This window comes from Drosophila rhopaloa, unplaced genomic scaffold (genome assembly GCF_018152115.1).
Source record: "Drosophila rhopaloa isolate 14029-0021.01 unplaced genomic scaffold, ASM1815211v1 contig_2, whole genome shotgun sequence".
NCBI lineage: Eukaryota > Metazoa > Arthropoda > Insecta > Diptera > Drosophilidae > Drosophila > Drosophila rhopaloa.
Window position 1 is genome coordinate 7978562 of NW_025335083.1, and position 25794 is coordinate 8004355.

Here is a 25794-nt window from a genome sequence, read left to right on the forward strand (position 1 = left end):
CCGGAGATACTCAGAATTGCTAAATTAAATTTACACCCACATTTGCATCTCTGCTAAGTACGCTATTGTTTTGAAACGCTGGCTTAATTCGACTCTGATTAGTTAATTCAGGGCAATCGCACTATTTATATTGCAATTAGCGTAAATTGTAGTGATATTTCTGGATCCAGTTAAGCGTTAAACAAATATTTGGTTTTGGCCGCTAAGCTCATTTTTGCTGCAAATTACGCTAATTAAATGTCCGGCTATCGTTAACAAATAGTGGTTGTTGTTATGCAATTATATGGATAACTTATGCTGGGGCTTGAATTACGGTTGCGGATATTTGAATGGGGACCACAAAAAATATAAACACACCGACAAAAAAAAACCCGTGGACTTCGGGGCACTAAGCTCCACTTGCGCTAAATAAATAAATAAAGTGGCAAGCGAAAAATCAAATCAAAGTCTACATAAAAACCACACAAAGGATCACAATTTATTATGCCAACAAGCGGGGCCAGACAGACATCGAAATGTAATATAAATCCCGCCACATTGACAAATGCCAAAATAAAGCTTAAATGCGCTTAGGCCAGGACTTTGGGACCAGGACGAGGACCCTTCTCCAGTACGTCTGAGTTTGTTGCGCATAGTTTCTCTAGTGGCAAAAGTTTCCAAACTCAGCGAATTTGCTCTTGCCCCACCACCTGACTGTGGCGTCAATGGGCCTGGTGCTCCTTTGCCTATTTAATTCCGCCTCGGTTGCCGGCATTGAACATCTCTGTTTCAGGTCGCCATGGAATTGAGGGACCCATGATTTATGTCTGACACCTATGAGAGCCCGGCTCTTCGGCCCTTCAGCTCTCCATCCGAAGTGCATGTCAATTTTTTTGTTCTTCCTAAGTCTTTCTGTTTGCTTAAGTATTTTGCACTCTTTAAGCTGTTGCCAAGGCCAACATTTCTTGCCTACTTTCATCTTACCACATTCAAAATGGCTAAAGTTCGCTGTATCGAAGTATGGTGTACCCTTAAAAACTCGTTTGTATTTTTTTTTTGATACTAACTCTTTTTAAAAGCATTTCTTTTTATACCCTTGCAGAGGGTATTATAATTTTGGTCAAAAGTGTGCAACGCAGTGAAGGAGACATCTCCGACCCTATAAAGTATATATATTCTTGATCAGGATCACCTCCTGAGTTGATATAGCCATGTCCGTCTGTCCGTCTGTCCGTCTGTCCGTCTGTCCGTCTGTCCGTCTGTCTGTCCGTCTGTCTGTTTCTACGCGAACTAGTCTCTCAGTTTTAAAGATATCGAATTGAAACTTTGCACACACCCTTCTTTCCTTTGCACGCAGTATATAAGTCGGAACGGCCGGGATCGGCCGACTATATCCTATAGCTGCCATATAACTGATTGATCGGAAATGCCATAACTCTGCTGTTTGTTAAGTTAGGAAGTTGGGACTCTCTATGGGTATTATATTTGGCCAATCAATCCGACCTACCAAATTTCATAAGGATCGGCCGACTATATCCTATAGCAGCCATATAACTGATTGATCGGAAATGCCATAACTTTGGTGTTTGTTAAGTTAGGAAGTTGGGATTTTCTATGGCGTTTGTTTTTGGCCAATCAATCCGACCTATCAAATTTCATAAGGATCGGCCGACTATATCCTATAGCTGCCATATAACTGAACGATCGGAAATGCCATAACTTTGGTGTTTTTAAAGTTAGGAAGTTGGGATTTTTTATGAGTATTAAGAATGCATCATATGAATAATTTTGGAGGATATAATTTACAGAGTATTCTGCAAGGGTATATCAACTTCGGCTCCGCCCGAAGTTAGCTTTCCTTTCTTGTTTTTAATTTCTTTACTAACTTTAATTGAGCTTAACTGACTGTTTTTCTATCTTTAGCTGGAGTTGCAGACAATGTGATACGCAATTGCCCTAAATCGTTAGATATTTAATAGCTCTTGAACTTTAACTTATTTTTGTCAGAATTCAACCTTGAAATGTTCTATTTTAAATGAGCATTAAATTCGAAAAAACACAATTCCCAATGTAACGGATTTTTTGCAGAGCTTAAAATAAATATGTATCAATAAACAGAAGGTTCAACCAAATAAAAATTTAAAAAAGAATAAGTTAGTGATTGTTTTGCACATTTTTTGGAACAGATGTTTTTTGTTTTTAAATAAACCTCATCAATAAAAAGCATCGAAATCAAATAAAATTCAAGAGAAAAAGTCATGGCCCTTTTTTTTGACAATATGTATTCTGTTTTTAAATATGTGTTGTAAGCACTTACGCTTTTATCGTTTAAATACTCAAATAAGAGATACATTTAGGTTTAAGAAATACTAACTTTAAGGAGTCAACTGTCCCTGTCGGTACTCGATATACCTCGGGCCAGGGTACAAAGGTGATTTATTTTTTCCAGGACCCAAAGCTACTTTGTTCACGCCCCACTCGGAGCCAAGCCCAGCACTTTGCTCATCAGCTCTGTTTCTGCTTCAATGTCATTATCAGACCGGCGATGCCATGGTGACAAACTAAATTAATGATGATTCTCTTTGATGGCTTTTGCCATCGCTGGTTTTGTATTTAAATAAATATTTGATTAATGCTTCTCGCTGAATACGACTCCTACATGCCTGTTTTTGTCGCCGGATTGCAAAAGATGCCATATTTTCTTGATGCCATTTATTTCATAAATTATATTGTTTTATGGGTTTTTATTGTGGGCTTTTTATCGCCTCTGATTGTGATTAATGGTAGCTACATAGGCTAGTGGCGAAAGTTGAGTATTTGCAATTAATACGTCGTCTTATATTCTCAAGGTCTGTGACTGTACTCCTTGAGAATTTCCTTTCTCCGCCGAATCTCTTGGATACAGTGGCTTATTTTTGAAGCGCCACTCAATAGCTTTAACTTTCTTATACATTTTCTCAACCTGTTCGCTCCACATTCCGCCGAACAATTTCTCCGTGGCTAATTAAATTTTAATATTAAATTTTCGTGCTTCGAAATGTGCCACACCGAAAAAAATTGTCTTAGAAACAAAACTATTGTTAGGTGAATTCTAAACAATTGATTATGAAATATGCCTAAATAAAACACCACCAATTACTACAAGATGTCAATATTATTTAATGTTTAATTTTATACTAATACATTTATGCTGATTATGACCAAACTATGGTTAATTTTTTTTGTGTGTACCCTCGGCATCCGCTTGTAAAATTATCTTGGCAAAGTTTTCCAAATGCCGCAATGCTGGGTTAGGCCCTCCGAAAATGCGAAGCAAAAAATCTGCTCCCACGTGTGTTCTGTCCGCCGGGGTTCATGCAACATTTATGGCGAGCTCTTAGGCCCGCAGAACACTTTTACGATGTCATAAAATAATTAATAACGCCACTAAACAACGTAATTACGCGCCTAAACCCAATGCATACAGGTGTATGTGTGTGGTAGGTACTATGTGTATGGATGGTGGTGAGTGGTTCAGATTATGTGGCTGCCGACGCCTAGATAAATGCTACGGTTTCGTGTAAACAAAATTGCAACTTTGTATTTAATTAGGCACGGGCGCTTATTCAATTTGCCGCCAGTTTTTGGCCCTCCTACCTTACCTTACTTACCGTAAATCAGCTCACGTTCAAAATTCGCCGTCGGCACAACGATTAGGAAGACCACGCCCGGCATCCTGTCAGTCTGCGAATGGATAAACCCGAAAAAGTGGCAGTTTAGTTTGCAAATCAGGCTGCGAGGCCGGAGGATCTTAATGGCCTGGCCGAGACCGAGACCGAGGCACTAATTTAAATTCGTTGGCCAAAGACTTGGCAACTCGGCTTGGCCAGGAGACCTGCCAACGCCTAGATGTATGCAACTCCAAAACAGAGAGCCGAGTTCTGCACAACATCCCTCCATTATCCCGACTTCTATACCCAGTATACTGCATTAGCATCTCTGTCCGGTTTCATTTTCGCCTTTCATGCTTAACTTTTCAGAGCCAGAGCAAGTTGCAGCCGCTAATGGGCTCTGAAGGTTGCTATAAGTAGTTTGCGCTGTGTTTGTATTTTTCCAGAAGTACTTTTAGAAGTTCTGGCATGCTGATGGCTTGCAGATTATCGCAACAATTTCTTAATCAAAGAGCAGGCCAACTCGTTCGCTTGGCGAATTCTCGGGCGCAATTTTCCTGTATCAATAAAAGGTAAAATGCTTGCGGGCAAACAGTCTGGAGCAAAGAGAAGTCCTTCGAGGATATTTGCACACCCAGTGCTCCGACTACTCGAAATTAAAATGCCATTAGCACCGAGTTGGGATAAAACCGATGCGAGTGCGATTAAACTGAGGAGCAGACAACGACGCGAAGTGCGGAATAATACTGCCTCTGAAATGCTGATGCCGAGCTCTACGGAGGGCTAACGTTAACCCTCAGCGCTCCTTGCAGGATCTGCTCGAGAGTCCTGTTCTTCCTGGCAGAAGGAGCACATAAGCGAATAAGAACCTGAGATTTAATGGAGCTGCGATTTTTACCCTCCATTGAAATCACTGCGGTTCTCGAGGCACGCCGGCAAGTCGTAAATGCATTTCCCCGCTTGAGATTTACAGAAGACCGGACCAACAATCATACTCTTGGTTTGGTTAACACATTATGTTGTGCACTTCTGTACAGTATATTGAGGTTGCAGAAAAAAATATAGTTTTAGGAAAAAAGTTAAATCAACATGAGCGTATTGGGCAACAAAAGCCACTTAAATTTAGGTCCTACTTTAAGAGCTCAAAGAACTAATTAAATAAATTAATTAATTAAATTGGCATAATAATTTAAGTCAAAGCTATTAGTTAGTACTATAAAATGGCTACAGAAATCACAAGGGTTAAACAAGCAGTTATAAAGGTGGCTAAAAATATTTGTAAGTCTAATGGATTCATTACTAAAGACTGCATACTTCAAGACACCTTTATTACTATTACTTATTTAAAAACTCCCTGAAATAGTTGTAATATAATTCCGCTCTTAAAAACTAAAAGAATTTCGTCAGAATTGCCCATTTATTTTAAGAAGTTTTTGTTTTTTAATTTCGAGTGTATTATCCCGGCGAAAAAGAGTAAACAAGGAAAAGGTTCTCAAGCAAATCAATATTCGAATACACCTTATGAGCAGCCAGTTGTGGGCCCAGTTGACATTTTCCGGTCCTTTCAACTCCGCCAGCACCGAAGGCATGAGGAACTTTTTCCACAAACTGTTGGTTTTTTTTGTTTGCAACACTTTACTTAAAAACTTTTCACAGCAGTCCCAAACAAACGGCCTACTCATACTCATACTCGTGCTCCGGAGGGACAGGGCCTAGGATCCGAACCAAACCATTCCCCTGTCCTGTTCCGGGTTTTGGTCGGACTCGTTCACCCGGTTTCCACAAGCCTCTTAGCAACTTTCAAGCCAAACAACCGAAGCCACTTTGCAGCACGTTCACTGTTGCACTTTTTTTCTTACCACTTGCCATCTTTCATTTTGCGGCATATTTATTAAAAAGCAAGAAGCGCAAAAAATGAGCCAAGGGAAAAATCGTGAATGGGGTGGAAGGGGTGGAAGGGGGGTGAATTCTTTTATATTAACCGAAAATATTTATTTTCTTGCTTGCTGCCTTCGTTTTTGTGCGCACTTTTCTGATTAATTCCGTAACTATATATTTGCACAACTTGGGTGAAGTTTTCGCCGCGACCACTTGTGAAGAGTGCAAAGCCGGAGACTCCAGCCCTTCGAGCTTTACTTTCCACTTCTGGGCCGGATTCCACCGGCATTCACCTGGTATTCGGCATTCGGCATTTGGCATTCTGGCATCCTGGCATTGTCGATCCGAGTGTTTGTGTGCCACCAACAATGGGGCCTGCCGGTAATTTGTATGAGTACCTGCCAACCCACTAATTAGGGCACGAGAATTGCATTAGTTTGGCGTTCGGTAAAAATAATTACAAACTGCAGTGGGGGAAAAAAAAGCGAGCTATCAAAAAGCCAACTGAAGTGCTCCAAGGTTTTTAAAGGGCCCATAATTACTTCCAATAAGTTTTGGCCACACAAACCATAGTGACCAGTGTGCAAACTGGCAGAAGAGACTTTCCCTGTCAGCTTTGATTTCATGGCTTGCCACATTCTCCCGGGAGTTCTTTCGCCTTTCCCACTCTATTGTGAGACTCTAATGCCATCTTAATTAAATGCGCTAATTGGTTATGTCTGGGTGTGGCACGAAAAGGCAAACCTTGGCAAATTATCACCCCCTTTTGCGTCACTAAATAATTCAAAAGGTGCGGAGAACTTAAGACTCGGCACAGTCACTCCTTTGTTGTATTAAAGTTGAAATTTAAGAACAGCCATTGAGTTGAAACCCTTGTGGGATTATGGAGATATGACTCAATAGTGGTATGAATATTTAGGCATGCAACAAAAAGCGGGGCAAGCACAGAAAAAGTTGCTAAAACTTTCAGACAACACAACTAACCACCGTATTAGGACTTAGGTGGACCACCGACCAGCCAAAGCAAACGGCTTTAGCATAATGCATAATCATTTAAACAAGGATAAGCCTTGCCCGGGATGCCCACAAGTCGAGTCCTGCAGCCGGGCATTATGACACACCCTGGTGCAGAAAAAGACCGACAAAATTCCTTTTATTGCCAATTTGAGCGGGAAAAGCTTGGCCCGCAGCTTAAAGCGAAGCGATAAGAACAAAGCAGCCGAAAAGGTGAACTTCCAAGGCTGCTTTAAGCGCTCTCCAGCGTAAGAATTCCAGGTTAATCTTTTTTTTCCCCGCCCAAACTTGCTATCTGCTGCCCGATGTGTGGCCAATGCCCAGTGGTGCTATTTGGCGGAATATATTATCATTAATTTCAAATTATGAAAAAGTGGCGACGAGTTGGGGCTTAGCTAGAAAAGAAAGAAAAGGTAGATGCGCCATAAAGGTTAATATTTGTTTGGCTTTAATACGGTCCCAGATGAGGTGCCCAACTAAAAACATTTTCTCCTTTCCTTTCAGCTTGGTCGTGTTCTGCGCAACTTCAACATCACGAAGATTAGCGATCTGGAACTGATATCAAACTCCACCGATCGCCTGGACATCACCTTCCACTTCTTTGGCATCAAAGGCGACTCGCAGCGTATCCGGGATGCCATCACCAGGATGGTGGAGCGCGGCAGGATTGGGAACTTCACCCTGGTGGCGAACTTCCACCACTTCGATGAGAACCCACCGCTGGGTTTGCTGGTGGGTAACGAGTGAAAGCAATAATCCATCTCTTTTTGCCTTTGTATGGGATATATTTGATTGGCTAGTAGGAATGTGGGTGTAACACATTCAGGCATTTATTTGAAAAGCATTCGCCCAAGTTATCTATTGAAATTTTCCGGTTAGCCTGAATTTTCGCACAAATAAATTTGAAATTCGCTCCAGTCACTTTTTCACTTTGCACTCTGGGCACATCCATCAATTGGAGCCATTCCATCATTGATTTTTGCCGAATGGTATTTTCATTAATTCGCATCCGAGACGGCCATCACGGCTATTAAAAGCGTAATAAATAAACTGGCATCCGCATTACATAGATGGCACTCCTTCCATTTCCGTTACATATTAAACAATAATTTATTAACTATTGAGGCACGTGCGGGAAAGGCGAGCCAATAAAAATAAAACAAAAAAAAACAGAAAACAACAGAAAGCGAAAAATCGGTAATAGCCAATGTAGCAAAGTGCCGTGTTAATAAATATGCACATAAATATGTCAACAGTGTGGCACTTGACACTCGGACCGGCAACGAAAATAATTATTTATTAATTGCGGCCTGTTCGCCCGAACAATTGGCCTCATCAGGCGGCCTGCAATTAAGTGGCATTAAAGTGACGAACAAGCCGCCAAACCTCAGTGGCCCCAAGTTTGATGGGCAGGATGTGAGGGTCCCTCAGCCCACCCTCTCCTCAATCCGAAAACCCCAAAAGCCCGAAACCGAACCGCAGCAGTCCAGTGTCTAATTAGTGTGACATTATGTCTCTTTGCAGGAGCTGAGCGTCAATCAACCGCAATCAGGAGCCCGCGAGGCCAGCGAGTTCATCATATCCTGCACCGCCCAGGGCTCATCCCGGATGCAATTCCAGTGGTTCAAAGACGGTGCGGTGGTGAATGCCAGCAAGGCGACGAGGTGAGTGAACTGTTTGCTATCCAACCGCTGATTGGCGGTGCCAGCTGCTTATCTCGCAGGACCAGCTCAAATTGCAATTCCATAAACTTTCCAACCCCCTCCCCCACATCGAGTCCGGAGTTTTAATAAAATAGTATAAAACGGAAATAGGGAAAATCTCTGGCTCTGCGGCCAATGTCACACTCGGGAAAACAAGCAAGGCCGAGTCGCGAGGGATGGATATGGTTGCCACTGCCACTGCCACTGCCAGCACAAGTGTTCAATTTGACTTTATGACTTTTACACATCAATAAACATGACATAAAAATGCCTGGCAGAATAAAAATGAGACGGCCAAAAAGGATAAATAAGTCAGGGCAAAGATAAAGATTTGTCAGCCGTAGACGACGGACACAGTCGCATTCATAGACATAGTGGGGGAGTCTAAACCGGAGTCTGGGCTCTGGACCAGGCCGAAAGCCAACCTAACCGCAGTAAGCCTGGGCGAATGATTGATCATAAATCCAACAGTGTGGGGCAGCCGGAACACATGTGTGGCCAACGTATACGAATGGCATTCCCATTTGCCCCGCTCCACAGCCCTTCTCATATCCACTTTTCTGGCGGGGATGCATGCGTGGGTGTATTACATAAAAAGCATATGGCCGTAACTAACGAGGGGCTGTTTCTTGGGCGACTTGGCATGGGGTTACGAGGAGCTTAGCCCTTCTTCCACGAACATCAACATCAACGCCACCCACCGACGGAGGACCATGTTGCCTTGACAATTCGCCTTGCAGCCGCACCACAAAGCTCAAACTTTAAATGTGTTGCGTGAATGGCAAACGAGGGAGACAGAGGTCCTTTTGGTGGGTTTTGGTTCAAGTGAAGGGAAATACGACATGCCGGAGTGGCTTCTAGTGGGGTACAGATGCCGATACAGTTCGCAATTCATTAACAAAAATTTAAGCGCTGGCAGGAATGCTTCTAGTATTTGGGAAAAAGGATTCTTTGGCAAAGGCACACAACGAAACGTTGCCAAAATTTAAGTTTAACAGCCCTTGAATGTGCTCTCTTGCAATCTTTAATTCATGGCAGTTATAATTTCTTTGCTTTCAAAACCATTCGAGTTTCTCAAATTATCATTTAGATATGAAGCATGAAAATCATTTACATTCTATGTAAATATTCTTAAGAAACCTTAAACTTGGCATGCTTTGCTTCATAAGGAAGGCCCTAGTTTCTTTCTCCATTCTATTCAAACAAAATATTAAGGGATAAGAGTATCACTAAAATAAAATAAAGAAAACCTAACAATTACTTAAACAAACTCCTATTCGCTTATTTGTTGTTTGGTAACTCATGTATGATTACATAAACATACACAAATTTACCATATTCTGTTTGTTAAAGCACAGAATACATAACTTCTTATTCAATCACCAGATAACTATCAAACTGATAGCCGAGTGCATTATTTTTATTTGGCGTTCGAATCAACGATTGTTCATCCGTATATTACCTTTCAAATAAATAAATGAAGGGCTCCTCCCCGCCAATCGATAACCAAATCTATTCTCAGAGTTTGTGTTATCCTGTGAAGCCAACTATGCGTTTCCCAACCGGCAACTGCCAGCTGGTAGAACAATTCGGACCCTTTCATGGCCATTCCGCCAGCCCCATCCAGTCGTGGCCCGGACTTATGATTACTTTTATGCATATTTGTACGTATCCCCCATGTTCGTAACATATTCCGACTTGCTGCAGGACCTCCACGTGGCAGGCAGTCCTTCGCTTTGCCCAACGTGGCCCACTTAGACGCATTGATGTGTAAAAAATGACTGCCGTACACAGCCGCAAACACATGTTTCCCCCAACGAGGGGAAAGTATTAGTAAATATTTTAACTAAAGTGAAGTGAGTGAAGTCATTCATTTGGACATTTACCAACTTTGCATTATACAAACGACTACACATTAAATCCGTCCGATGACTTTACTTTTGCGTACTAAAATAACCGGAAGTAAGTAAATTTTTAATGCTTGATTTCACCGTACGGAGCTGCTCACTTAGGGAAATGTAATTTATTATCAGAATAGGACCAATACTAGCCCTTGATCAGTTTGCACGAACAGTATTTAAAACCAATTGGTAAACCTAGACAGTCTGCATATGCAATGGTTACATATGTACATAAAAAGATACTATTTCAAAATGCAGTTTATATTCATAGTCAAAAAGGTGTGAAGCTAAATATTTAAAAAAATCTGTCCTGATTTCTACCTTTTAAGCTGCCCTTTATATTTTTCCTTTAAACATTGTAGGTAAAAATATACAAAATGTAATCAAACTTTTAAAGATATTTAAGGCCAATAAATTTATGTAGTAATTTTTTCAAATCGTAATATTTTAAGTACCATACGTTTGAACTAATAACCTAATTATGGAGAATATGGTCTTCCGAAAAGACAAAATAAAGTTAACTAGTTTACCTTTCCAAATGCAATATCAAGAGAGACTCAAATTCAAAGTTGATACCTACATTAAGCAGCCTTTAAGTTCGAAACCGGAGGCGTTCGACCGTTAATCTATTGGATTGCCAGTCGCCGAATTGTGACCCAGTTAGCAGATGTTTATCGAAAGCAGCTCAGAGCCATACCCAGGCCATAACCCACTTAATGAATGCAATTATTTTCCAATCACGGCGCTAACGCATCCAAAGCTGGCTGCTACGGAGCCCGCAAGTACGGCTAACTGGGCCCAAACTCCCAGGTCGGGCTTTGATTAACATGCCTTGGCGTTCGCATTGCCATTGGAAGGCGGCAGTTATGTACACACATGTGTGAAATAATCTATGGCTGCCACCAGGGTTCGGCCATTAATTGCGCCCCTAATCCTGTGTCCTTTACAATGTGGGTCGCAGGATTGGCGTGGGACAAGGTCGAAGGGCTGAATTAGAGCCACAACGCCACTAATACCATTATTAGAGTTGCGGCTAAGCAAATACTTCTCATTGAGCCATCTTCGATTGTCTGATTGAGCTCCGATATTGAGGCACTTAATTGATTTTCGAAAACTTCTCAATTCACTTCATTCATTTGATTATCTTTAAGTCGTAACTCTTACTTTTAACTTGTGAACACTTTTAAAGTCGGAAATCAACTGAGCTGATTTTTGAGTCTGCCAAACAAGATAACTTTTGCCACATTTTATTCGTTTAACAAATTGTTGCTAATTCCATAAACAGGAGGTTGTGAGAATCAGTTGGACTACATATCTTTGACGTATTTTACAACATTGTGCTATGTAAGAGTCTGTTCGCACAGAGATACACAATTTGTAGCTGGCAAACCAATTGACCTTTTAAAGAGGGAAATGAAAGTCCTGCTAATATTGGCTTAACCCTAAGCACTTGCGTAATCTATATTTGTCTCAGCGCTATGAAGTGGAAGGGCTTGACTGCCTGTCAATGCAATTTTCAACCCTGCATCCCATCTCTTGGCCCCTTTTCCCGAGCCAAGAACAAGACTTTGGCTGGGACCAACGAAACTGTTGCCGTCACTTTTGGCCGGGCTCTGAAAATTTGTCAAACTTGCTTAAAAGCCAAAGGAAAAATTCAATTTCAGCAGCCATGCAGCAAGCAGCCAAATTGCCTGACCCCAGCACGAGACATAAGTAAAATATATTTCGTATATATTTTACAAATTGGCTCAACCCGGGGCAACAGTAGTACAAAATAGCAGCAACAAAGAGGCAACAACTGTCTTGACAACGCAACGTTGGCGTTCTCTAGGACAATCGAATGCAGCTCATAGCTTAAGCTCCGAATACAGGGTGTAAAGTCGGTGGTTATTCTGCCTGATGGGATTACACAAGAAATTCAATCCGACATGATTTTATTCTTTTCAACCAAAACAATTATCTGGTTATTTACATTTGCCATATATAACTTTAAAGTTATCACCCTGTATTCAGTTCTCTGAGTGCTCATCCAGCCACACTAAGAAAAATAGCTCTTTAAGATCTGAATTTTAAATTGTAAATCAAATCGAAATAATATATTTTCAATACAATAATTTATTCTTGATGCAGTATTCCTTTTTCTGTCCGTGTTCGCCATATAAATCTGCAACTTGTACTCTTTATGAAAGAATTGTTCTTGTTTTTCCCAGTACATCTATATCCAACTTGTATTCTCCATGGAAGAATGTCTTAAAATCAAATTCTTGTTTTTTCTCAGTACATCTATATCCAATGTGGGGGGTCACGATTTTCATTAGTTTCATTTGCCACAATGCGTCTGCCATACTCGTCTGCTCGTTTCCTTGGATTTGCTCTGGTTTTTTGTTCCGGGGTGACAATGGTACAATTAGTGACAGCGACACCATCGCCATTCGCTGGGCACTCCGACTGCGTCCTTTCAAAATTTGGCATTATCTCATAACTGGCTCAACTCGCTGTGCAGTGTTTTCCTCGTCCTGTCTTGTCGCTCTTTCCAATTCCGGCTGCTTGGCGCCATTTGTGCAATAAAAGGACGAAACTTCAGCGGCTGATTGGAGCGTTGCCGGGACGGGTATTGATCAAACAGTTTGGCTGGTGGGACAAGGCTGAGCCCCACTTTCTCGGAAACGCGTGTCGGTCTGAAGGAATGCGATACAGTCAAGCCTCATAATGTTGGATTTAATGAAAACTTACTTCGAAGTTTGATAAATTATGATTTAAATCAAATTTAGACTTTCATCATAATATCATCTTAAGTATTTGCTTTAAATAAAGAAGCTGTGAAAGCTTAAAAAAGTTGTAAAATATTGAACATTGTTGAAGTGTATTGAATATGGTTGAACATTGTTCAATATTGTTGAATATTTTTGAATATGGTTGAATATGGTTGAATATTGTTGAATATGGTTGAATATGGTTGAATATTGTTGAATATTTTTGAGTATTATTCTACTGCTGATCATGGTTGAATGTTGTTGAATATATTGATAGCAATGGTTCACCAGTTTCACTTATAGAAAATGGACTGTTATTATGAACGGCATTGAATGCGGGGCAAAAATAGTTTAGTAGCTGAGGCAGTAGTGCCAGGTACAGTTGTGCAGCTCCAAGTTCCGCCGATTACCATACCCTCGGCGGGCATACCCACTCAGTTAGCTTGTAAGAGTCGAACAGGGCGGAGGGCAACGGTTTTTTTGGCCACCTAAGCCAAAAATCAACACGCTTGCTCCGTGTCCAACGAACCGGAGTGCGGGCAGTCGGAGCCATGCCCATCCACTGGGACTGGGACTGGGAGCACGACCACGAGCATGGTGGGGGCCACCACCACTGGCCACCGCCGCGTCGGCACTGGTCCACCGGGGAGTCGAAGTGCCGCCAGAGGCACTACTACCTGTCCCACGACCTGGACGTCTGCGCCCGCGACTTCCACCTGCGGATGGACGACAGTGCCTGGTGCCATGGATCCTGCCTCGTTGGACGCGTGGTGATCGAGACGGGCACCGAGCCGGACTCCCTGGGCCGGGGCACCTTCAAGGTGGTGCTGGACGTGCACCACTTCCAGATCGCCGAGCTGACGGTGAAGGCCCGGAACAGCGACACTGTGTGCGTGGAGGGCAAGCAGTCGGATGACCGCGCGGACAAGGGTCAGTTGTGCATCACCCGCGAGTTCACGCGATCCTACAAGCTGCCCCGGCACTATGATGCCACCCAGGCCCGGGCCACCTTCTCCGCGGACGGGATCCTCATGATTACGGTCCCCGCACCGCCCAAACTGGACGACGTGGAGCGCCTGGTCGAGATCGAGCCCACGGGCAACTACTTTGGCAGCGTCTCCGATCCCACGGCGGCCAAGGCAATCGAGCAGGCGGAGGCGAATGGCGATGGTGGCGATTCGAGTCCTGCTGGCACGGCGATGGACAAATGAAGCCGGCGACGTCTGGCGGTTGCGCGGGGCTGGAGATTCCTCTTCCCAATTTGGAGGCGGAAACCCAAACGCGTTTAGGCCGCCAGAGGCAGTCGATCGGTGGGCAAGGAGCTTAGAGGGCGGAACACATCCCAGGCACCAGGCACACGCACGTTGGAGTACTTCGCAGAAAATAGTTACTTGGATTGTCCTTATTTTCCTACATAGCTAGCACGTAGACTCTCGTTCGAAACGTGAGCAAATATGGCGCGGTCAACATTGTTCAAGGGTTTTCTTAAGATAGCTTCAATATAACGTTAAATAGTTGACAAACGCTTGAGATTTTGTTTCATGCCAATAAAGGACTTTATCAGAAAACAAAATGAAGGTGTTTTGTATTAAATTTAGATTGGGAAATATGATAAAAAGTAACTAATATAGATTCAAATCACTCTTAATTTGGTTTTTTTCGGGTTTTCGGATGATGAATGAATAGATAACGAAGATTCATTCCATTGGATTGTTATTTAAAATACAATCTCACACAAAATATTCGCCAGCTAATCGCCAAAACAATCCCAAATCAAGGATAAATCATGCCTCTGGGAAAAACCCGGCTCGGCTACAAATCCCAAGCGAATTGGATTTCTCGCTGCTCTTAACTTTCCTGTCACGCAGCGTTTGATTAGCGTCAAATTTGAATAAAATTCACTAACACCTTTTGTGTATTCTTCGTCTGCATCTGACGCTCAGCCTTTTTCCTAAGGCAACATGGCCCATAAAAAGACAAAAGAAACCCAGATAGTCAGCAAAAAAATAAGGAAAAGACACCGACATATGTATGTAGTTTGCTTATCGACCTAAGAAAATTCCGAAAACATGGTGGGGCATCAAAAAGGCAAAGGGAAAATACTCGTGATATCATGTTCACCCTATTCCAAGTTGTTTCTTGAGCACAAAACGTTTGGGTGTTATCGAAAAACCATCATGAGCTAAAGAAAACCAAACGGAAAACCTCAGTAATTAAACTTATTACTGACTGTACTTTGTGCTGCTAAAACTTACTTGTATAGTAAAATATTAAACGAGGTCAGAAAGTGTTGGTTATCTTTTCTGTTGCACCCTTAAGTTGCCCCAATTTTTTACCCAAAAAAAAAAAACAAAACTTGAAAACTCCGGGGCGTGTGGCATACTTCATAAGAGCCCAATCAGGCCTTCGGCCTTCTCCGTTTTTGATTTGGTTTCCGTCCCTTGCAATTTAGCTGTTGAGACACGTTTTCTTGTTACGATTGTAATGAAATTTGCTACATCTTGAAGTGAATTGTTGCAGGCCGCAGCCCACAGCCCGGCATCTGAAAAAATTGCCACCGAACGATGGGACAACGAGGTCGCGTACTTTGTCATCGTTTTGTTTTTATGCGTAGTTGCGTTTAATAAAGTTTTTATATGGCCCTTGAATGAGGCGAACCGACGGACGGACGGTGGGACGGACTGTAGGATCTCCGGACTTTGGACTCCCTTATTTCTAATCAACTTACGGTTGCGGAAATGCCGCCTGCAGCTTTAAGATATTGGACCGACTGCCGGGCCGTGGCATATTCATATTTACGAGTATGGAGAAGGACGGCGATAAAATATTCAGCAGAAAAGTAACTTCACAATTTCAATTTCCCCTGCTATTGGTGCCGGGGACAAACCAAAATAACACAACGATAATAAACACCTACACACCAATTTTATGAACTCATAAAACACTCGGATGGAATCGTATTTTATATATACCCCGCATATGAATGCGAGAGTGCGAATGTTTGTGTTTAAAGCACTGGGAAGTAGGCAGTCCTATAAAAAGCCCATATGCAGCTCTTCCGCTCCCAAGCCCTAGAAAAACATCGAACATCGCCGGGGGCCATTCCCATTGTTGTTTTATGTTTCGCTGGCCAGAGCTCACCAGAAATCGGTATGCGGCCCACAACTAATTTTTTATGGCCTTTGATCCATTGTCGGTCCGATTGAATGTGTTTCTGCCAACTTTTCAATCGGGCTTTAATCCCACATCCCCCGGGGAGTCGTCAACTTGTGAGCGACACGACCGAGTGGGTGAAGGCCGCGACAACTAATTACGCAAATTGATGTGACATCAGACGATGTCGGATCACAAAAGTTTACTCCTCCAAGGGGACACAATACACCGGCGCTTTTCCCGCCCAGTCGAGCTGCTAAATTGACAATACTTAAAGCAATGGTGGCAAAACTGAACAGTCACACATTATCATAATAAGTTTGGTCTTTGGCTTAAAACAAGAAAACATTTTACATTAGAGTATTTATTATTTTGATTATCAATAAAGAGTAATCTCTGCAAATGCACCTTTAATTTTCATATATTGTGGACAAGTGGACTCAGTCCTTTTGATAAAGCCTATTTAACGTATACGTATTAATATTACGTATACGTAAAGGCATGAGTGACACATAAATGTCTAGTGATCTAAAGTCACTTGGAAAAATATTATATTTAAAGAGGTATTAATAAGTATCGGGTAGTCAAGAAAAACTTTTATTTAAGTAAGTACGTGATTAGAATATATTTACATAGTCCTAAAAGAAATCTATAGTACCTAATTTTAAATAAAGCACTTGTTATCATACTCCCCAAGAGCTTAAGAACTTTGACCACTTCTTTATCCAAAGAGCCCCTAAAAGTTCGATTAAAAATCAAAGATTACTCCGGAAATGTGCTGAATTGGCATCACAATCACTGGTTAGGTAATCTGTGATGCTGGAGCGTGTCCAACAGAGTTTGCTGACATCGTAAGAGCGCGCCAGCAGTGGCGTCGTAATTGCTCCATTGAACTTTACAGCCAATGAGTTGTTATGAGTTGTTTGACCAGCAACCAAAGCACACCAGCTGAAATGAAGCGCAGATTTGGATTCCCCCGTCATGAACTGGCATCCTGCGATCTGCTGGGTTGCAGTTGTGTTTACAGGACATGCACACAGGCACGCACGCCTACGCAAAGGCATTTTGCGGGCCATTTGTAGCGCGTGCAACTCCGTGGTGGGATGTGTGTGTGTGTGTGTGGGGAGGGGGTAGGGATTAGAGGGGGCCTGCGGACTGGCAAATGCATTTTGCAACTGCAGCCGAACACGGGAGGAAACATTGCTGCCCCTGAAGCAGCAGGACCAGCACCAAATGCACTTGACGGAGATGGTTACGTGAGGGAAATCGCATTGGGAAAATGCATCATTAAGAAGAAAGGAGCTGCGACCACTGAGACCGGATCCTGAAATACCCTGGCAGAACCATCGGCGTAATCTAATAATGGATTTGTATGTGTGGCACAGGATAATAGAGTATCCTTTGGGAAACAAATCTTAACAGCTGAATTCCGATTAGATCAGATTACTGCATTCAATTGCTGCCTTATTTCAATTCAATGTGCTATTTTATTCAATGTGCTTATTTCAATTCAATGTGCTATTTTGTTCAAATTAGCTAACTTTATTTCTTAAATAACTAATTGTAATAAATTATATAATGTAGAAGCTTTTCAAAAAATCAGCTAAGGAACGTTTCCGTCTTTTAAGCACTTTAACGAGAGTCTCGTTAAAAACGAATACCAGCTGTCTGTCGTAAAAATAAATATGTTTAAAGTTGAAACAACTTTAAGATTATGGTGCAAACAGCTTAAATGGAAAAAAAATCACATGCATTAGGAATTCGGATATGCTTTCTTAACTACGTACTTCAGTGTGGGTATACCCCTTGCGAGGGCATCAAATTGAGCACACACCATGAAGCGAATCGAATGGGAATCCAGCCACCAACGACCCAAAGCGAATAATGTTCATCTGTTTCGAACCGATATTAGATGGCTACCAATAGAAAAAAACTCCATCTTCTTTGGCCATCACGAACGCATCGCTGAGGTCCTGTTTGTGCGGCGACTAATCCTTAGTCCTGCGTTGCAGTTGCTGCCGTTGCAGTTGCAGTTGCCGATGCAGTTGCAGTTGCAGCGGCGGGGAATGCAGTGGCATTAGTGGAGCTGCTGCGGCTTAGCCAGCTTCCTGGACTCCCTGGACATCCTGGACGCCATTGCCATTGTGCCAAAGCCGATGTCAATCCTGCCTAGGCCCATTTGCTGTAAGCGGGACGAGTCCTGTGGACGCTTTGCTGTTTTTGCGGTTGTTGTTTGCGAATCGGCGAGGACGTAGTTAGTACGGCTTTGGTGTTGCTGCCGTTGCTAATGTTGCTGCTGTTGCTGCTGTTGCTGTTGCTGCTGCATTTAAGCGTTACGCACTTCCTGCTGGGAATGTTATTACTTCCGTTGCCATTTAATTGATTTTGAAGGTGCGTATTTGGCGGTCCAAGGGGAGGGGGCGACCTGGGTAAGGCATTCTTCCGCCCTGAGCAATTAGTAAATTGTAGGTTAAGTGCTCTGCATGCGAAAGCCCAAAAGCCAATGCCCATCACCACCCCAATCCCCATTTCATAGAAAACGCATTTTTAGACGTTACACCTGTAAATAGCCGTGGAGTGGGTGTGCGGTTAAGGAGCCTACCACCGCACTGCGAAAGTGCGGTTTTTGGGCACTTTTTCGAGGCTCTTGTCGGTGTGTGTGTGTGTGTGCCGTGACGTCAGCGCTATCCATGCGTAAAAGTTATTAGTGAAATGCACTCACCCGGCGGAAGGCAGGAAGGAAATAAGGAAAGGGCGCAGGTGGCAGTGGCAATGGCAAGCTGCAGATGTTTGTTGGCCACGAAAACCTCAAACAGCACTTAAGTTGTTGCCAGCTGGAAGGTTTTGGTTTTCGGCATTCGGTTTGCTTTACTTAGTGCTCTATGAAAGAGGCAGGTGCAGTCGCAAGCTGCGATTTGCAGCTCTCGGGAGGATTATGAGGCACACGCCTAATAGGCTTAGCAAGCATTTTCGACATCTTGCACAACTTTTGCGCAAGCTGCTGACGAACTGAATTTAAATTCGCAATTACAAGATTCCACATCGCTTGTCACAGACACGAGAGCCGTGATTTTCGCCATCCTCATCCTCTGTGAGTAATTGGATGCGAGTTTATACTTTCAGTCATCAAATTCCAGCTCGCTTATCTCAGACAAGAATGTGAATGAGACTGAAACTTTCACCACACACCCCCCGTCCCCTGAATAGTGTGATTGATTCCCGAAGCCCTCGACTGATGAGCCACATAAATCCCAGCCAGAACTCCACGTTCACATCCCTGCCAGCCGTGCACCGACCTATTTATCCATGAAACCAACAACTATTAACAATTTTAGCAACAATGCGCTGCCGCCGCATTCGGGGCATTTCGAAAAACATTTGAAAATGAAACATGTTCCCGCTAATTGACTTCGAACCGCAGCATCCGCGATTGTTTCCCCATTAGCTATGATTTCTTTCGGGGAATGAGCTTCGGGATGGGGCCGTGATAAGTGAGCTGCTATTAGTGAGCCAATTAGCGGGCTGCAGCAATATGATCCAGTTCACTTGGCTCCATGGAACACGGCACATGACTTATGGCATATGGCATATATGGCATATATGGCTGCTCTGGGCGTGAGAATTAATGCATGACTGGCACTGTGCGAATCGGTTTCAAGTACTCGCGGAAACCGAAAGTGGAGTGCTAATTAGCATGACTAACTAACGCTTTCATCTGCACTTTTCAGGGAAATCTGGACCACTGTCCTACCGCCCGAAACTAAAGATGTCTACACCGCGATTCTGGGCGTCACCAAAGCGAGTCGGATCGACGAGGGCGTCTACAGCTGTAAGGTGAGTTATCGTGTACAATTGAATTTTAAACTAAATGTACAAAACTAACACACCAGTTGAATTCTTTGTTTAAAAAGGGTTTTTTTTATTATTCCATAGGAGTAAGAATAGCTTTCTTTTCGGTAGGAGTAGGAATAGTTTTTTTTAGATATTAGCTATTTGTATTTTTCTTTTTAGATATTTATTCACTATTATAATTTAACCGGACAGCAAAATAATAATCTATTTTTTACTGTATCATCACACAAAAATGGGAATACATTTATTTTTAAATTTTAAATTTTCTTTATTTACATTTATACGAAAAGTATCTAACGGCAACCTCCACCAAGTCCAATTTTGTTGTCTTGTGCTATTAGCTGAATAAATTCTTAGAAAACAATTGAACAAGAATATTCAACTGCCTTGATTTGTCTCGGATTTGTATCTAATTTTAAACTAGGCCAACATTAATGCTACCCATCACGTGCACATCAAAGCATTAAAAATATGTTAATCTAAGCCGATGATCTGGTAATTCCACTTGGGCCTGTGGTATTTTTATAATGATTCCGGTTCCCCGGGCACTTTCAGGCCTTCGCAGACAGACCGTAATATTTTCAGCTGACTAATCAGTCTAATTGCCATATCGCAGTAGGCCAGAGCTATTCCGAGAATTGGATCCGTCTGGGAAACCCCAGTGAAGGCCACATAATTACATTTGGCTTTGCTGCGTTCTGTTCACGGCTCTGTTCTTCACTTTCGCTATAACGTTGCTTTTAATTAGACTAATTAAAATATGGTAGACCGGCCAGATGGAAAGGAGTGATGATGGGAGAAGAGCTTCACCGAGAGGAATGTGGGCATCCATTGCACTTGAATGGTCTTTCTCAGTGGCCAATTATATTTTAATCTATGGTATTAAACATTCTTTTGACTGCGGCTTCCGGGGATGAATTTACGTTCGCCCAAAGATGATTCTAAGCCCAACTTTGGTTCCGGACTTTCCCGGTTTAGGGGCCAGCACTAAATAAGAGTTTTAAATTGTTCCACACCATTAGACCCAAAACTGCCCGGCTCCCGGGCCCACATCCCGATCCCGGCCATCCGGTAGGTCCTTTTCTTTACGGCTTAGGTAATAACATATTACGCAAATGGCTTGTAAAAAATATTGGCCCGCCGTAAAAGAGGCCAAGTTATCCTGCCGTACGTACACGTGAAAAGTTTCCCAAGAAAGTTGGCCGCCAAGTACGTGGACACATGACCGAGGCACTTGGCGGTGTCCATGGATGGGAAGTTAGTTATAAATCAAATGGTAATTTGATTGCCTGCCCCACGGGAGATTGTAATAAAATGTTTACGTTTGTTGTGCGTATAAATCAAATTCGGAATTGTTGCAAACTCAATTGAACTTTGGCATTAGCATAATAGGTTTTGATTCGGGACAAAAAATCGTTATTTTTGCTGTATTTTTCACAGATTAAAGAAGGACCAAGAACGCTTTAATTCCGTAACTAGGGGCTGCAACCACAAAAAGCGTCAGCATCTGTTGCACCACAGCCATCCAGCTGGCGTTTCTTGGGGCCCATTGTATTTAGTGCCTGGTCCGAGGCTCTCCGAGGGGATTTTGTTAAGTTCTTTATGGGGGAGCCAGCATTTTCAGCTGCCTTTGCCGCTTTGTGCCTTTAGCGCGCCTCGTGCCGCTCACTTATTATTGTCGCTGCTCCCCCGTAATGACGCAGCCAGATCAAAGGCAGGACTTGCCACGACGTGGCAAGGAGGATAAGGACAAGGAGGGGGGAGTGCGAAACGCTTAGCAGCTGCAACAACGGAACGATAATCAGGAGGGCTGGACTGAAGCTCAGAGCTCCGAGCTCCGAGCTCGGGCCCTGAAGGTCGATTGTGCCCACGTCTCGCAGCTGTTTGCTGAAAACTCGAGAGCATGAATCCTTTTCAATAACACGGCCTCGAGGTCCAAGTCAATAAAGCGCCTGCCGATGCCTCCACGGCCCATTATGCGTTGGGGACTAAGGACTGAGGACTAAGGACTGCATGTCCACGTCCATAACTTGTCGGTGGAACACACACACAAAACATACAAACACACACACAGCGAACGTACATTTCTAATGGGGCGTGTGCCCTTGCGCATTTATTATTTATGTATTGATATTAAGTATACGCCTTGTTGCAATTAATTCATTTGCCTTGGGGAACGCGGGCGTCCTGGGTCCATTACGTGCACAATGGCCCAAAGCGATTCTGTCTTAAAGCCGGCTGCATTAGCCCCACTTCTTAAGCCATTTCTGTTTTTGCAGCTTAAGTGCTCTCGTGATTAACAGACTGGTCGTGGATGGTATCATCAGCTTACTATAATAAGTCAGAGTTGTGCATTCACCAGAAGGTCGTACAACTATTACAGTTCAAGCAGGCGACCCAAATATTTAGAGCAATGCAAATTAAGCCTGTTTCTGGTTTTCGTGGTTCAATTTCCAAACCACAATGTTGTCAATATCCATTAGCCTAATAAATGCTGGTGGCTCCGGAATAACCTATTTTATGAACTATTAATTCCGTTGGAGTGTTGTTCATTAATCGAGAAGAGGGGAGAAGAGAATGTTTAGCCATTCCAGGGCACAATGTGTTGTTTAACGACTTGGCCCGTTAATGAGACGCGACTTATCCGGGCCAATAAAATACCATTTGGCTATAAAAACCGCTCAACTCGGTAGCGAAGTTTTGCAGTCGGCCAACGTCGCAGCTTAATGAGTTAATTGGCATTTGGATTTTGTGGCCGGCAAAGATTTGTTGACGTTGCAGAGTCGTAAATGACACTGCAAAGCCAACGGACATTTCACGATTGTGTGGATTGCAAAAGAAAATTTAAAGCCGCCATTGACATAAAAAAAGCAACTAACCTTTGGCTTACACTAAGAGCGTTTCGCTGTCTATTAAATGTTTCCGGATCGACTGAGGCCAAGTGCCCGTGGGGCTGGATATCAGACGAGGATGCAGGAAAACCCAGCCAGACAAGTGCGATACCTTCACGGTGGTGACAATGATGCCGCCCCTCGTTAGTTGTATCATTTTTCTATTTCTTTCTTTTTTTTTTTAAATTTGAAGCGGAAGTTTGCTCAGCATCTGGCACACTTGTGCCCATCATCATCTTCATCATCATCACCATCTGCATCGTTGACAGTGTGGCAACGTCTAGGTCTTTCTCTGTGAAGCGACAGCCACTGCACTTGGAAAAAGTAAATATGAAGTGAATAAAATCATAATAATGGAAACCAATGCTCTTCTTCGTTAAACGATTGAATTTAAGGAAATCACGTACAAATTAAAGTCAAATAAAATAGAAGGGAATATTTTGATGTTTCTTAAGGACTAAAGTCATGTTAAGTTTGCACATTTATTTAAAGTGCTTGGGGGACATTAACTTTCTGAATATTCTGTAAAAGTTTATCTCAATAAAAGCTCTTAACTAAAGGCTATAAAATTAATATATTTTGGTTCGTTTTGCAGTCCGAATAAATTCCAACTTGTGTAACAACAGACCTTCTAAAGATTTGAAAATGAACATCTTTCACTGGCGGATTAAAAACTAGAACCCTAACATGACATTGACAAATCGGCCCCTTATCACATTTGCATTAATAAAAGCTCACTTAAGTAACTTTTTCAAATGTAAATATATTCAATTATGATTTTTACGAGTGTAAACTCTATGCTTTCCCAAAGGATGAAATGCAACAACGGCAGGATCAACAAAGCAAGTTTACAATTCGTTTGCTTGCCAGCCGCGTGGAAATAAATAAATGCAAAGGTTGGCTCAAACCCACACGGCTGCACTGAGGCTTTAAGTAGCCATCCCCTCTTGGCCAAACAAGTGGTCGTAAATACTCATGCTCGTGTGTGGTTGAAGAGTCCTTGAACCGGCGAAGGATTGGCTGGACATCGCCTGACTTACCGTTCGAGTGCCTAGGCAAATACTAATCCCAGCTCAATGCCTGATTTTGTTACGACAAATACATTTTGCAATCCCGTTCGGGCAGTTAAGCCTTTAAATTACATTTCATAAACTAATACATGAGGCTCAACGGCAGGCCGAACCGAGATTTGCCGTTTGATTTATGACTGCATTTCACAATCGCCCCAAGTCAAACAGCAAACCCAAGCAAAATCAGGGCTCGTCATATCCAATCAGCACACAATGAAGATGAAGTCTGCCTGACTAGCAAATAAGTCTATTAAACAAATCCTTGGGTTCGCAGGCGACGGCTGACATCCTTCGAACAGAAGCCGGCCACAATTGTTTCCCTTGTCTCGAGCCGTCGTGCTTGAAAAGGACATCGCCAGAGTCCGACCACCAGGATGTGTGCCCTGCTCTCAGACAAGGCTGTTGATGGTTGGCTGCTTGGTTAGTCGACTCTCATTGTTATCAATGCACGTACAGCAGGGGTGCTCTAAATATGTCATCCAAATAATTATCATTACCAAATTTAATATGGATATTATTATTATTTCTAAATCTTCAGTAATCTTACCAATCGAGCGGATTCAGTCACTCTTCTGACTTCCGTTTTTCGCCTCAATTTAATTTATTGCCTACTTCATTTTTTTCAATGCGGGTTAATTCATTAAAAAGCAACAAACCATGTCATTCGTATAGTGTGTTCTGAGCCATTTTTTTTACATCATTATCCATTTATAAATATTTAATAGGAATAAATTAACAGGAATTATATATATATTTAATTTACAGTTCATTAAAAGAAATATTTTATACAGATATACATTTTTTTAAACAAATAGCTAGTACTTTTAATACACAATTACGTTTAATAAAATGGCATAATTGAAGGTGACAATTTTTAATTAGTCTGATTTGAATTAGTTATGTGAAATGTGAATATATCACTCTAACAATTGAAATGCATTATCAACAGTAGTTCGGATTAATGATACAATCCTAATAAAAAGCGTATTTCTGATTTCCCAGTATATATTTTTCTTGACCACCACTGTGTGACTCTGTTGATATGAGTAATCAAAACGCATGGCATTCGGGTCTGCCGCTGACGGGCGTTTCTTGTGGCCAGTCCCTCTGACTAGACTTTGTCTAATGAGCCCCACTTACCAACTACCGTATCTCATCCCCCTCCTCTCCTCCAGGTCACCGACTGGGGCGTGGAGCAGTGCCGCTCCCTGCACATCCACATCAAGTCCCCGCCCCGTCTGCGCGTGGATCCGGCGAGTGTGACCTTGCAGCGGGGGGATTCGCTACGGGTGCGATGCCTGTCACCCGGCAACGACGACATCAAGCGGTACGCCCAGCTCGGCTACAGCTGGACCCGCAACGGGGTGCTCTTCCAGTCGGACGCGGGCACGGCCATGTGGGAGGACCTCTACCCCGACGGCAGCATCCTGAAGATCAACAACATCCAGAAGTCGGCGGAGTACGCCTGTCTGGTGTCCAATAGTGTGCGTCCGGTGTCCCGGAGTGTTTACATCAATGTCATCGAGCGAAATGCGGCGCATGTGTGTCCGGCGGAGTCCACGTACGGCATCCACTGGCCCACCAGTGCCCCCGGTGCCCCCATCATCACCGACTGCCCGCGGGGATTCGAGGGTCACCTGCGACGCATCTGCGAGCAGCGGGACACGGGCAACTCCACCTGGCTGCTGCCCGACTTCTCGGGCTGCGTGAGGGACGAGCTGCTGCTCATCTACAACCGCTTCCTGGCATTGAGTGCCGGCTTCCAGCAGACGAACTCCTCCAACATCCTGAAGTCCTGCTTCGACTTCACCCTGCAGCGGCGACACAGCTTCCTGCCCGGCGAGGCAAGCTTCCTCATCGACATGCTGCACGAGGTGAGCCGGGGATTCCCCACTGGGGACATGACATGGGGTGACTTCGGAAGGCGAAGCTCAGAAGGGTATTCATGCC

At 43.1% G+C, this 25794-nt stretch overlaps 3 protein-coding genes across 4 annotated transcripts in view; 2 read left to right on the top strand and 1 right to left on the bottom strand.

Annotated features, from left to right (window-relative positions):
- The window catches only part of LOC108044547, a 37057-nt gene extending 25734 nt beyond the window's left edge, over positions 1-11323 (bottom strand). Inside the window, exons 1-2 of the mRNA XM_017123592.2 lie at positions 11290-11323; positions 3630-3702 (exon numbers count right to left, since the gene is read on the bottom strand). Of these exons, the coding sequence (XP_016979081.2) occupies positions 3630-3693 (64 nt within the window). The 5' untranslated portion in view covers positions 3694-3702; positions 11290-11323. The remainder of the gene's footprint in view (positions 1-3629; positions 3703-11289) is intronic.
- Positions 1-25794, top strand: part of LOC108044545 — a 117820-nt gene that overhangs the window by 71971 nt on the left and 20055 nt on the right. For both annotated transcript variants that reach the window (XM_017123588.2, XM_044459502.1), the window contains 4 exons: positions 7026-7253; positions 8046-8185; positions 19760-19865; positions 25020-25718. In XM_017123588.2, the coding sequence (XP_016979077.2) occupies positions 7026-7253; positions 8046-8185; positions 19760-19865; positions 25020-25718 (1173 nt within the window). The remainder of the gene's footprint in view (positions 1-7025; positions 7254-8045; positions 8186-19759; positions 19866-25019; positions 25719-25794) is intronic.
- Positions 13300-14445, top strand: LOC108044548 (heat shock protein 23). Its single transcript, XM_017123594.2, has one exon. It carries the CDS (start codon positions 13430-13432, stop codon positions 14087-14089), a length of 660 nt encoding a protein of 219 aa, XP_016979083.1. The 5' UTR covers positions 13300-13429; the 3' UTR covers positions 14090-14445.

What these genes read in the sequence shown, in the direction of transcription:
- LOC108044548 (XM_017123594.2), top strand. Translation starts at nt 13,430, where the DNA reads ATGCCCATCCACTGGGACTGGGACTGGGAGCACGACCACGAGCATGGT.